General features: G+C 29.8%; 3 protein-coding genes across 10 annotated transcripts; 1 reads left to right on the forward strand and 2 right to left on the reverse strand.

Annotated features, from left to right (window-relative positions):
- Nucleotides 1-51: 51 nt before the first annotated feature.
- LOC100741819 (alpha-ketoglutarate-dependent dioxygenase alkB homolog 6) lies at nucleotides 52-1,707 on the reverse strand. 2 transcript variants are annotated; one of them, XM_033319878.1, is made up of 6 exons: nucleotides 1,594-1,707; nucleotides 1,082-1,254; nucleotides 823-999; nucleotides 595-702; nucleotides 420-518; nucleotides 52-352 (listed from the first exon to the last, which is right to left on the reverse strand). In XM_033319878.1, the coding sequence occupies exons 2-6, from the start codon at nucleotides 1,124-1,126 to the stop codon at nucleotides 95-97; spliced, it is 687 nt and encodes a 228-aa protein (XP_033175769.1). In that variant the 5' UTR covers nucleotides 1,127-1,254; nucleotides 1,594-1,707; the 3' UTR covers nucleotides 52-94. The 2 variants fall into 2 exon arrangements, with proteins under 2 accessions (XP_033175769.1, XP_003488168.1); XM_003488120.4 differs by lacking the exon at nucleotides 1,594-1,707 and adding an exon at nucleotides 1,438-1,482.
- LOC100743066 (lisH domain-containing protein ARMC9-like) lies at nucleotides 1,697-6,617 on the forward strand. 6 transcript variants are annotated; one of them, XR_004461420.1, is made up of 17 exons: nucleotides 1,697-1,839; nucleotides 1,947-2,120; nucleotides 2,208-2,337; nucleotides 2,425-2,492; nucleotides 2,730-2,963; nucleotides 3,037-3,263; nucleotides 3,341-3,671; nucleotides 3,742-3,915; nucleotides 3,970-4,218; nucleotides 4,295-4,606; nucleotides 4,717-4,844; nucleotides 4,916-5,000; nucleotides 5,058-5,317; nucleotides 5,452-5,584; nucleotides 5,648-5,901; nucleotides 6,238-6,268; nucleotides 6,469-6,486. XR_004461420.1 is itself a non-coding variant. In XM_012383627.3 (17 exons), exons 1-17 carry the CDS (start codon nucleotides 1,780-1,782, stop codon nucleotides 6,584-6,586), a joined length of 2,967 nt encoding a protein of 988 aa, XP_012239050.1. In that variant the 5' UTR covers nucleotides 1,697-1,779; the 3' UTR covers nucleotides 6,587-6,617. The 6 variants fall into 6 exon arrangements, 5 of the variants coding, with proteins under 5 accessions (XP_012239050.1, XP_003488093.2, XP_024222238.1 ...); XM_012383627.3 differs by having other exon boundaries at nucleotides 5,452-5,769; nucleotides 5,834-5,901; nucleotides 6,469-6,617; XM_012383629.3 differs by having other exon boundaries at nucleotides 1,700-1,839; nucleotides 1,957-2,120; nucleotides 5,452-5,769; nucleotides 5,834-5,901; nucleotides 6,469-6,617.
- Nucleotides 6,618-6,739: 122 nt separating this feature from the next.
- LOC105680513 (putative uncharacterized protein DDB_G0282133) lies at nucleotides 6,740-8,889 on the reverse strand. Of its 2 annotated transcripts, none has more exons than XM_024366472.2 (3): nucleotides 8,760-8,889; nucleotides 8,268-8,328; nucleotides 6,740-7,993 (listed from the first exon to the last, which is right to left on the reverse strand). In XM_024366472.2, exon 3 carries the CDS (start codon nucleotides 7,896-7,898, stop codon nucleotides 6,765-6,767), a length of 1,134 nt encoding a protein of 377 aa, XP_024222240.1. In that variant the 5' UTR covers nucleotides 7,899-7,993; nucleotides 8,268-8,328; nucleotides 8,760-8,889; the 3' UTR covers nucleotides 6,740-6,764. The 2 variants fall into 2 exon arrangements, with proteins under 2 accessions (XP_024222240.1, XP_024222239.1); XM_024366471.2 differs by lacking the exon at nucleotides 8,760-8,889 and adding an exon at nucleotides 8,628-8,757.
- Between the last annotated feature and the right edge of the window lie 4,270 nt (nucleotides 8,890-13,159).

A 13,159-nucleotide genomic window follows, 5' to 3' on the forward strand; every position in this document is an offset into this window, starting at 1 on the left:
AAATATATTGTATAGGTTTGCAAATGTAAAGAAATAAAAACATATTTAATGTTCTCAAACTTTACAAAGTGAAATGTATATATATAAAGATATATTATCCAATTTTTAGTTTTAACTTGCTAGTTTTTGGAACATGTCTAATAGTTAAAGACAACCTAGTTCCCCGTTTTAATATTTCTCCTTCCGAAAATTTGTCTCCACATATACTCAAATTTTTTATCACAGACTTTGAAACAACATCTGTGTCTCTTTCTGCAATTGAATGCAAGTAATTGTGATATAAGTCTCCTTGGAGAATGAATAGACTCCTACGTTCTAACAGAAAACTGAACTCTAAATTAGGTTGATGTTGCTGAAACAAAATTTTGCATGTAATTTATACACATACATACAACTATATTTATAATTATCATCACAACCTCTGTACTGTCAAGCCTTTTATAGAAATCTAGAAGTGTATGAGAGCCACAACTTATGGTTGTTACAATAGGGTGAAAGAGTGGACCATCTGAATGTGCCTAATAAATACAAATTATAATATGCTTTATATCTCGTTATGTATGGATATATATCTTGTTTAATTTGTAACTATACCATTATTCCTTGACCAGATAGATATTCATTAAGTAAAACATGATTAGGTAGTTTATTTTTTTCAAATATATCACATGATGATACTTTATTAACGTATTTTTGGAGCCACTGAAAACTTATTGTTAATATAACAAAATATATGTGTATCAGTTTATTTTAATATTATATAATAAATTCTTTCCATCGTGAGGACATTAGTTATTACAACAAATTATTATAAATACTTACACTTGGTATTTCTTCAGCTATCATGCCTCTTGGATGAGGATTACCACCCCAATTTTGTAATCTACGATGAGTTAATTGTGTCCACTTTGGTAATGGAGTATTATTCACATATTTTGTTATTTCATCTTCTTCCTCTTGTGTAATAAAATTTGGAATATAAATAGCTAAGTCTGGTACCTATAAAAATGTCAGAAGACAAGATTATTTCAAGTAAAATAAAACATAACCTTTAGTAAATAAACTTCATATTAAAACAAACCTCTGGAATCACATTTTCACGAAAAATATGTTTGTGTTCTTCCATTTTTTGATGATTGAAGTAAGGTACTTAAAAAAATGTTCGGAAAATATTCAGATACTGACTTATTACTTATAAAAAGGCAAATATTTTTGAATGCTAGTTTTGTACATGTTCAAACGCAACGTATACATCTGTAAATAAAGTCATATATAGATTTATTAAAAGAATTAAATTTCTCTTTTATAATGAAATTCATATATTTTTTAAATTTCTTTTAATTTATAACTTTTTATGCATTATCGATATTATACATCATTAATCGAAAAGCTTTTGTTCTTAAATTTTTAAAACTTCATACGTATGAAAGAACCAACCCTTTTTCTTATAAATCCATAAGCTTTTAATAATTAAGTTGTTTCTTTTCTAATCAATATTATATTCAATTCCATAATAAATTAAGAGTTAATTATTTTTCCTTCATAGAAATAAAATATTTCGTGTCTTCATGATATTAAAAGATATTATCTTACTTAACATGTAGATGCAAACGCTAGAAATTGCTTAGAAATGCATTTGCGTAAAATCAATCTTATGGAAGGGAATATCCTTCACACAACTGTATGTAAAACACAACTCCTTAAATATATAGCGACGTAAAACGATCTTTCCACCCCCATTATGTTAAACTTGTCAATTTAAATAAATAAAGAAGAAAAATGGATAAGAATCGGGCAATAAATAAAATGGATAACAAGGAATTAAAACTTGTTCATCAGGTATATATATCCTTCAAGTTCTATTGCGTCTTCAAAATTGTGTCAACTATTATTAATATTAGTAAAATATTTATTATTTAATGAATGTAAACATACAAATTTTATAGTTCCTTATAGACCATGATTTTGAAAATACTGCCGATGCATTGATGGTAGAAGCAACAATAAAAGGTTTTAAACATCTTAAGAATGATTTGCAGACCGAAGGCGATATGTACGAAAATTGTTACGAACAATTAATGTTCAGCTATAAAACAGGAGATTGGAAAACGTTCTTCAACGTATAATTAAAAATATTTATCAAATATATTATATTATATTACATGTAATAAGAAATATAATTTGTTGAAACTTTTATTTTTTTCTAGTTATGGAATTTGATAGTACCTGAAGATGCTAAACAGACAAAAGCTTGTAAAATTTTAATGTTACATATATATGTGTATTTTGCAATGTTACCTAAACACATGTTAATGTTACATTGGTATAAAAAAAAAGGTATTTATAACACTCAATATATGTAAAGAGTAAATATAGATTTTATATTCTTAAAAAATTAAAAATCTTATTTTTTAAATCATTCAGATAAAATTCAAGCAGCTGTAAATGATCTTGTGACATCATCTAATCAACAAGATTCTGAATGTGAAGAAGTAATTTTAATCTGTTTTAACCCTCTAATTTTTGTTTGTAAATTCATGTCATATTTATTCTGCTCTCATTTACTACATTTATCTTTTTGTAAGAACATAAAATATGAGATTGTTTTTGTTTTTGTTTTAATTGCAATATAAATTTTGCACAAAATTTTTAAATGAATAACATAAATAGCTGTACACACAAAGATTCAGTGTGTTTGTAGCGACTGATTTAACATTAATAATACACAGAATTTTATGACTGAAATAGAGAAGAACATGAATGATAGTATGGAACGGTTACGTACATTTCTAAATACAACAGGTAAAGAATTAGAAAATGATGCAGAATTAAGACCTTATTTTGCGTTTCCCTTTATGGAAGATCCATATGCAGAACCATTTCTTTCTAACATATTTGAAAAAAGTTGGACAGATAAATTGACAAACCACTTACAGCTCTTTCTCAAAAATTACAAACAACAAGTAAGTAAGGTACAAGTTGCTACAAAGATATAATATAAATAAAATATGTCATGAAAATATATGCAATTTTAAGAATTTTAGCAATACAAAATATAATGATGAAAATTCAGACAAATTTTCTTCAAGTTATACATCCTTATCAGAAGACTCCAAAAAAGATGTGATTGCAAAGAAGGCAATTAAAAACAATAATGTACCAATCATACCAAATGATAGAAACATTCCAATGTTTTTGGAAGATGATGAATCTGAAGAGCAACCTATTTTTTATAATAGTATAAAGTATAGTCAAAAATCAAAGTGAGAAATGTTTAATGTTCTTCTGATATAATGATAATCTAAAAATTATCTTCTTTTATCATTTTTTCTTTTTGTAGAAGTATACAGACTGTATCAATGAATTCTTCAGAAGAAGAGATATATTCATCACACTTTACTAAAAGGAATAAAAAATTGATGCAGTGTACACAAGAGTTAGCAGTAGCAAAATCTCATTTATGCAGTGTTCATTCCAATTATGAAAAGCTAAAAATCAGATTTCATAAACTGCATGCTGATTATCATAAACTGATGAGCATTGCAAGAGTATTAACAAGTGCCTTAGAGGATTCTGTAAAAGGACAAGTCATTGATTTCCAGGCTATGTTAGAAACTTGTATAAGAATCTTTCCAGATTTGTTTAATCAAAATATAAAAGATAGTATACATGTAAGCACTGAGAATTTGATGTGTATATTAACTTTTGTATATTATTATATTATATTTTATTTGTTTATAGTGTTCATCAGAATTGTTATTATCAAAATCTCGTTCTGATATGAAAACCATTGAGTATTCAAACTCAAACAATGTATTTATTCCTCCAAAACTATTGAATTTCAAAAAAATCAAATTACATTTAATTAATGGAAGCATTAAAACAAAACTATTTCTTTTGCAAGCATTGCGAAGGGTAAGACAAATTTTAATATCTATTTAACATAAATAGATAAACATTTTGTTTTAGAAAATAACATTTAGTCAACCTGGAGAAAGAGATGAGACGGTGCATGAATATATAAGTAAAGACTTGTTGGGACTTCACAGTCAAATTGCTAGTTATAGAGGCAAATCTATCTTGCCATATCTATTAACTCCACAAAACATTATCATACCACATCCTTTACAACAATCAGTCACGAGATTATTGAATGCATTGGCATCATTTAGATGTGGAAGAGACTATTTATCATTTGATTCTACTGTTGTTGATACGGTATTGTGACACTAACAAAACTGTAAATATCAAAACTTTAGAAAAGATTATAGAATTAATAAGATAAGCATTTTAGGTATTCAAGTGCATGAATAGTATTTCTGATAATAATATAGATACATTGACTTGCAATATGATGATTGCAATGTTACAAAAATTATCTTTACGTAAACAACAAAGGATTTATATGATAGAAAATGGATTAATGGAATGGTTGATCCATCATCTACATGATCAGTATCGTGTTATGGATTCTTATCGCTTGGAATATGCTACGGCTCTTTTAATGAATTTATCGTTGCATCAAACAGCTCAAAGAAGAGTGTCAACAATGGCGCCTTTACTTATGTCAACATTAATTGATTTACTCTTAATGGATCATGAATCGGTATAATATATGTGTGGTGTTTCATATTTTCTAAAATTACGAATTATGATACGCATTATATATATACGTATATTATATATATACACGTATTTATGATGTATTTAAACCAGGCATTACCATATATCAATGGAGCCTTAAATAATTTCTTGACGAATCACGTATTCAACGAGGAAGCAAAACGAATTAAATTCTCATCTATAATAGAACAATACAGTAAATATAAAACTGGCGAGATAAGGTAAAATATTTTTTATGAGTTACAAGTTAGATTATATCAAATAAAATATTTAAATAAGATGGGAAAAACAGGAAACACTTGGATCATATTCTAAAGATACATAGAGGTGAAATTACTATTAAAACGGAAGACGAGGAAATGGCAGATAATGATAATGTGGGTAATGACTTATAAAACGTCTTATACTTTGCTGAAAAAAAGAAAAACTTTCAGGAGGAATTTGATGTATTGGAAAGTCAATTGGATGAAAATGATCCGGTAAAGAATAATTATGGAGAATTGTGTGGAGAATCGTTATTAGAGTCATGTTATACAATTTTACCAAAGGCAATTCAAGAGAAGGAAACAATATCCGACGAATTATCATTTCCGCAATTGAAAACAGAAGCAATAGATTCTGCTATGCAGAATAATCAAATTAAAAATTTATCTTCTGAACACGAATCAATACAACATGAAGAAATTTTACCAAGGTATTGTTAAAACATGTCGACCTTAATTTCATTAATATGTAAAACTAATAAAATTAAATAAAAAGATAATTTTACTGATAAAGTAAAAATATATACTTCTATGAAAATTATAAACTTCTTTTATACATTTCAAGAAAATTGGTAAATAGCAAGCCTAACGTGAAAACTAAAACTAATATTGTAATACTACAAAATTCTATTAAAAAGACAATCTCATATCCAAAACCACAGCCACGTGTAGTCGAATTAAAATCTTCTTCGACAAAGGTATTTAACGAGAAATTAACTATCAAATTAAAATTTAAAATTTATATTTATAACGTTTTTAAGGATCGGCAAATTTTTAAAGTGCAAGTGGCGAACGAAAGATGGAACTCGAAGAATGATAAGACTTTCGTAAAAGAAATTCATAATGAAAGTGCTATGTATCTTTATGAAAATCATACTTCGAAGTTTGTTAATTTTTTTAGAATAAAGATATAATATAACGAGATGTTTAATTGAACTTTTTTACAGGGAAAGCAGCAAAACGACACTAGCATCCTCGATGCTCCTAGGAATCGGAAGTGAAGCTGAATCAACAGGTAAGAATTTTATTTAAAATAATCTTTCGATCGATTTCACTTTATTGAAAAAAATTAGGAAAAGAATATTTAATGCGTAACAACCATTTATAAATTTCTAAACGTCCACTGATTTTACCATGTTTGACAAGGTTTACTGTAAGCACTATCTAGTGAAAGCTTTATAACTTTCTCTTAAACATGTACTTGATCATGATTTCGAAAAAATTGGAACGACCATATGAAAGCAATAAAATCTAAGATGAATCATATCAAGACGAATCATATCGAACGTATTCTATAAAATAATGTGAATCTAAAACTTATAATTTTATTATCGCTTTTATATTTTTTCAGTAATGGAGAAACTCAGCAGCATAGCGTCATTGTGAGTCGAAATTCTAATGTGATACAAACGCACTGTATAATTTCAAACTTAATTGTGCACCATTGTAAATTTTTATATTAAAATTTTTACTTTTTTATACGCCACGAATTATTGAATAAATTTCATATTTTATTTGCCGTTATCAAGCTTTTTCTTTAGAAAATATCGATTATCATACGAAATTGGAACTTTCTTTATAGGAATACTGAAGATAGCAATAAGATTGCCAACGATAAGATTTCATGGACGCAAGAGACAAAATCCGATACAGAGGAAGCATTTTTATCTAAGCCAAAGCTTCCACGAACTCCGCCATAATTAAAACCAGATCTCAAGAATATAATAAAAAGGGATGGATATTATACTCCCATTATTTATACAATAATTTTATTTTAAACAACAAACATAAACAGTATTTAATTAAAATTAAATATTTCATATAATAAATATGTACAAAACATAACATAACATACTTCCCTCACGCTTGTCTAACGTATCAATAATAACCGGGATATGGACTAACATGCCCTGGTATATAGCTGTTGCTCCGATATCTTCTCAGTGGTGGACTATCTGCATAACTGTTACCACTGGAACTACCATGTAAGCCAGACATCGATGAATAACCAATCGGTGAACTGCTATGATATGAATTCATGAAACTGGGTTTACTCTTATAACTTCCAATAATCTTATTAAGGTACGAAGGTCCGCCAAGATAAGATTGGCTAACATAACTGCTCGGTCTACCTTCTTTTATCACGGCCAGTTTTCCACTGCCTTTACCATAACTACTGAGCAAGTAATCAACGTCTTGCTCCTTCGAAAGGTAGTTCAAACCTGCACTGGAGGTATAGTCACCCGAATGCTTATTATACTTGCCGAATTTTCCTGATCCATAAGCACCAGCATTTCCTCGAACGTTGCCGAAAGGACTGCTTTGGCCAGAGTTGGCCAGAAACATAGAAGAAGCATAATCACGACCCACATTCCCGTGATTTCCTCGCACGTAGCGAGTATCAGGATTCATGGAGTAGATGTCGGTCATGAACTTGTTACTTCCTCCGAAAGTATTTTCTTTATGCTTTCCGTACGAATAATCGGTACTAGGGCTGTTGAAGAAATTAGAAACTTCTCTGTTGAAAGCTGGGTCAGCATTGTCTATGAATCCTGTATTTTGAGATGTGTGACTCCTAAAAGAATCTCCAGAATAATCTCCTCTGAAAGAAGAAGCCTCTGAAGTCTCTGGATAGCTTCCTGTGCTAGTAGCACCGGATATGTTATCGGAAAATCTCATATAAGAAGGATTCTTGTGCTTGTTAGCGGAGAATTGATTGAAATCCGATCCAGCTTGGTCGCTGCCTTGCGTGTAAGCCTCGAAAGCCGAATCAGCATTGTTGTTATTATTATAACTATCAAAACTGGATTGTGCAGCGTTGTTAGGGAAATAAGAGCTCGACGCAAGATTATCGTGAGTGGCAGCAGTAGTATAAGTAGTAGAGAAACCAGTATTATGGGAACTGGGTGAAAATCCGTTATAAGAGCTGCTCCTTAAACTTTCATCGAGATTTCCTTGGCTCCTGCTGTTGGTCAACGAGTGTCCAGTATTTCCTCCACCGTAAAAGTCCATGTTTTCTCTATGACCTTCTTTCCCAGGTATGTAGGCACCGTTGATAATATTGCTGTTATACTCGAATCCATTGTTCTCCCCGTTGATAGAATAGCCTGTGACAAATTTGTAAAATAAAATGAAAGAATTACTTAAAAAATTGTATATTAAAAAGAATTTTAGCAAAATTGTAATAACAGTTAAAAAAGAAGAACAATATTACTTGGGATATTTTAATTACCATATTTAAAATATTAATATTGAAATAATTCAAATATAATTGGAATATTATTTGTTACTAATAGTCTGCTAATATAAAAAATGTATTACAGTCACATGAAAATTTGTTCGAAGGAATGCCGTATTTTAAAAGGCATAAGGAATACGTACTGTTAACCGATGCCGGTGGTTCCGCGTGGGTCAGCAGGATGCAACCGAGGACTACTGCACTCTAAAAGTGGAACAATTTCACCATAAATTAATACTCATCCTCCAACGGGTAACAATCTTCTACTTAAAGCATAAACACTAACAAACATCTCTACCAATAAATAGTTAGATATACAATTACAAAGTTAATCCAAAAAGTTAATCAACCATTTCACCTGCTATAAAAATTTAAATTTTGAACAGAACTCAGAGAAGTAATATTACGATTTCGATTATGGCATTAAAAATTTTATTGAATTACATTCAAAATGAAATTTCACGATTTCACAGATATTATTTTACAACTTATTCAGTACTCACGAGCGAAATGAAATTCGCCATGACAAAAGAAGAGAAGAAGTCCAAAAAGGTTTCAACTACGTTAACTGGTGACTGAATCTCTTAGGACAAATTGAAACTACACACATACTGACACGCGAATCGATTCCTTACCGTTTTATACTCCTAGGAATCCCTCCTCGTTCACAAAAAGGTAAAAGCGATCTTGATGTGCACATACTGATAGGACATTGGTTGGTATCCGACCATACAGAGCAGGGAGAAAGAGTCAACCTGATTTAACTCTTCACTTTTACGGGGAAAGCAATGGGTCAGTCCGCGCGCAACTAACTATTCAGTGAACTATGAGGAGCATGACCTACCTAACGTAATTAGACTTTTTAATACATATAGAAAAGTCTCCCTTTCCCCAAACATCTGCTTGGTTACTCAAAATATAGTAATGGCTCTGGCTCTTTTTACAAGGTATATCATTGGGATGGATCTTAGTAATTATAGATAATATGTGAATGTATGCAGAGAGAGAGAGAGAGATACAGTAAGTTAAAATAGATTAGCTTTAGATTTGCAGTATGTATCTATCTTTTTACTTCTCGCTCTTAAATATTTATGTTTTTAAGCATTCTTCTGAACGAATTCGTTTTTAAGAGTGAATTTTATTATAATTATTGATATTAATCATCTTCAAAATACAGTAAGATAGAATAACTTTATATTTCATATCTGTTTTTAATCAAGTTCTTGCTTTCAAGTATTTCTTTAAACCAAAGTTCTTTCAGAAGTGAATTTTATTACAATTATTGATATTAATCATTTTTAATATATTATAATAATATGCAATTTTCCTGGAAATGTAAAAACAAGATATTCATCTTAATATCTCTTCCATAGAGTGTAAAAAGGTAAAAATTTACTAAAAAACGTATAAATACCTTCTCTATGTATAAGTGATCACATAAAGAGTAGAATTTAATCAGAGATACTATTAATAGATTGTTTAGTTTGAATGTAACTGTAGTTTTCGTGTCTTCTCAACAATCAGCTTAATAGCGATAGGCTTCGACGCAGACAGTGGATTGCGAGCTTTCGTAAAAATGTAGCCCCGATTTCTATGCATTATCATTGCCAAGGTTAACAGATATTTGTTACGGTAGATGGATAACTTTCTTACAGTGAGAAACGAAACCGCGTTACGTCTTCTTTTGAATTACAAGTACCATAATTTCCACCAGAATGTTACTCATTACAGGTCCAATTACCACGTAAAATGTGTACTATTTATCCTGTAACTCTTTTTTCGGAATTTTGAATTCGGCGCTCTCATATTAACTATTCAATATTGTCCTATTATTAATTATGATTTAATTAAATTTGCATGTTTGAATTAATATTTAATTATGGATTATAATCTAAATATAATATTATAATTATTTTTTCCATAAACATACCGAGATATAAATAAGATAGTGCTTAGTAAATAGATTGCGGATATTTATTTTATAAATGTCCAAAGTATAATGATTTCTATAACATTTGATAAATGAAACAATTTTCTACCGAAGCTTTAACATTACAATTATATTCTCAAATTAATGAATTTGTATAAAAATCCATAGTCTATTAATAAATAAGAATATGATTTCGGCGTTGTTCGCGGCTAGAGGGTTAACGAACATAGATGAAGTTGAATAACGATTACATAAAGTTATAATAGTAAGTAGTCGAGTTGTTCACACGCAATGTTTATAGTAGCAAGATGGGAGAGAATCTACTGAAAAACGGACGTGCCTGTATTTCAAAACATAGTCATGGATAATGATACTCAGGAATACCTATCTTTCTCCGGGCATCAAATTCGTAAACATCAGAAAGAACGCTTTGCTCGGTTTACATCCGCATAAAACGCACGAGTATCTTGAATACCAATCGCCTTTCGTACGAAAGAAAGTTTCATGAAGTTCCCTTCAAAGATCATAGTAAGTCCAATTCGATAATATCAATCCGTGATCGTATTTTGTTTAAACAACATTATTATAATACAACAGTTAACCTCAATATTAATATTTGATCATAAAAAGTGCGTAAATTAATATTTAGATGCCTTAAGGAAAAAATTAATGTAGTTGTACGTATTTTCTTAATCAAGTGTATGCAAGTAAAATGGTTCAGGTATTAAAACTGCAGATAAATAGAAAACAAGTCACGTTGAGGAAAGGAAACGGCATAGATCATTTTGATCCCACTCTAATAGGCAATAGGAGATTGATTCTCTCACTACATCAATTATTATGCAAACATGCTTCGACAGACGCGCTTTCTACCATGCGTGAATAATTTACATCAATTAGCAAACATTATACAGTAGCAGTTGATAGTAAAATGTTGAAAACAATTGGAAACGATAAAAGCTACGTTTAATTCCGCTACGCCTTTCCAATTTTCATGGTCCAACTTCACTCCTATTTCAATGAACAAAAAGATTTTTAATACTTTTAAGGAAAACTTCTGCACAAAATTGAACTCTTCCATAATTTCCTTAATCTTCAATCTGAAAAATTTATTAATGGAGCCCCATGATATACATAAAAATAAAACCGGACTTTGAAATATAATTTTTTAATTTAAATTTCCCGCGAGTTAATCAGGAAATTGTTTAGCAATAGCAAAACATAGCCCAGTCAAAAATAACCTAAAGTATGTAGCAGAATTCAAATTTATAAGATAAAAAAGAGATACATTTCGATTTTTGTATTTTGTTATGTAACTTGATATGTGCGATCTTTTTGTAGACCTTGCGTGCAATATCCGTTTCCGGATGCTTTGGAAATGTATTCCAACGTTTCATCAATATTTATAACTGCGTTCATTAAGATCTGATGACGCACTAATATAATATAAAGGAAAATGTGCTTTTTTTTAATAAACTATACATCGCAGTATAGTATTTAATCATCTGAGTAAGTACCTTCCTTGAGATTAAAGTAGCTATTCTTTTTTAAGGTAAGAAATTCAAAGTACTTTTCTTATTAATATTTCATCGCACATCATTAAAATCTTTTATTCTATCGTTTCAGAGTTGTTTTAATATCGAATGTCAAAAAAGGAAAATTTCTGATAAAAATTGAAGATCGTGACACAAAGTTATGAGACAGCATATGTAGATCGCAATGGGACGATCGCATGCTGCGTTCTGACATGAAAACCGGAATGACACTGCTACATCCTTGTCATTATCTTTTGCAATGCTTTCTACTTTCTGCACACGCGTTTACAAGTGTATTCATTTGAAACGTACATTGACCATGTGCGTCGGTCAGCTGAATTCCAACATATTAACGACAATGACCTAGGATACTTTATCCCTGTTCATAAATCACGAATAATCAAACAGGTTGATCCAGTCGCTACAAACAATTACAGTTGATATATTTCATTTCTTCACTTTTTTTTTTTATAGGAAATCTATATTTAAAATAACAGAAATAGATTTCAAAAACGATATTCTTTGATGCAATAGCATCCTCTGTTTTAGTAAATGACTTTTCTTTATCGAAATTAAATTATAATTGTAACACGTAAGCGGCCTGTTGACACAGTTTTCTATTCGCCGCGAAAAAGGCATCTCCAGATCAGAGTATAAATTGTCCATTTCTAAGAGGCCATCAAATGACCGTGAAACGGTAAAAGTCGTACACGCGTAACAACGCGAGACATTAGTACAATATGAAGAAAGTAAAATGAAAATGGAAAGTGGACGGTAAACTAATTCCAAGCGGACGCTTCTTTGATGTCGTTGCATATATGTAGAACATTCTGCCTTTTATAAGCCGCACGAAACACATGTATGTCGTATTGCATATTTATTATATGTATATTCTCGGGCAGTAAGTCTGAACTAAACATCGAGCAAAATCGAACCATCTTCGTAGAAAACACAAATTTTATCTTTTTATCGAAAAACTTTAAAAAAAATTTTTAATGCAAAAAATAGAAAATTTTATAATTTAGATCATCATATTTTTAGTTATATTTAGTAATAAAAATAAATCAAATTTCATAAATAATTTAGTTATGTAATATTTTTCTTCAATTAGAAAATAGAAAGATTTTCTCGTTAATTGTGAAGATAAGATTAAAGTAGAAAGAATATAAATAAGTTATGATAAGGTATGAACATGTGCGCTACACTTTCGAACTCAGAAATATTTGTGGTGCGAAAGTTGCAAAGATATGTAGTAATACCGGTTGCGGTTCAGCTTCACGCATCTTCACATGCTTGGCATATCCTGAATACGATGACAAGATTCTGTGCAAGGACCTATTCTAGTTACTTTATCATAATATTATAATCCTAGACTTCGTTGTTAGAAAATTATTCATCTTATAAGTCACAAATCATAATATGAATTTAACATAGAGAAGTAAATTAAAAACTGCACGAGATAATATTCGTAATTTCAAAATTTAATAAGAAAATTATTACCTCGTAATATTCGTAATATTCGTAATATTACGAAGTAATAATTTATTAAATTTTGTTAATTTTTCCAATT

The sequence above is a fragment of the Bombus impatiens genome, unplaced genomic scaffold, assembly GCF_000188095.3.
Source record: "Bombus impatiens unplaced genomic scaffold, BIMP_2.2 scf_0217, whole genome shotgun sequence".
In the NCBI taxonomy this organism is placed as follows: Eukaryota; Metazoa; Arthropoda; class Insecta; order Hymenoptera; family Apidae; genus Bombus; species Bombus impatiens.

Excerpts from the sequence above, each read along its gene's own strand:
- LOC100743066 (XM_012383627.3), top strand. The coding sequence starts at position 1,780 with ATGGATAAGAATCGGGCAATAAATAAAATGGATAACAAGGAATTAAAA. Across the intron at positions 3,264-3,340 it reads AAGTATAGTCAAAAATCAAA|AAGTATACAGACTGTATCAA; the intron begins GTGAGAAATGTT and ends TTCTTTTTGTAG. Across the intron at positions 5,902-6,237 it reads AAGTGAAGCTGAATCAACAG|TAATGGAGAAACTCAGCAGC; the intron begins GTAAGAATTTTA and ends ATATTTTTTCAG.
- LOC100741819 (XM_033319878.1), bottom strand. The coding sequence starts at position 1,126 with ATGGAAGAACACAAACATATTTTTCGTGAAAATGTGATTCCAGAG. Across the intron at positions 703-822 it reads TAGCTGAAGAAATACCAAGT|TGGCTCCAAAAATACGTTAA; the intron begins GTAAGTATTTAT and ends ATAAGTTTTCAG. Across the intron at positions 519-594 it reads TATCTGGTCAAGGAATAATG|GCACATTCAGATGGTCCACT; the intron begins GTATAGTTACAA and ends TGTATTTATTAG.
- LOC105680513 (XM_024366471.2), bottom strand. The coding sequence starts at position 8,648 with ATGGCGAATTTCATTTCGCTC. Across the intron at positions 8,329-8,627 it reads TGGCGAATTTCATTTCGCTC|AGTGCAGTAGTCCTCGGTTG; the intron begins GTGAGTACTGAA and ends TTCCACTTTTAG. Across the intron at positions 7,994-8,267 it reads ACCACCGGCATCGGTTAACA|GCTATTCTATCAACGGGGAG; the intron begins GTACGTATTCCT and ends AATTTGTCACAG.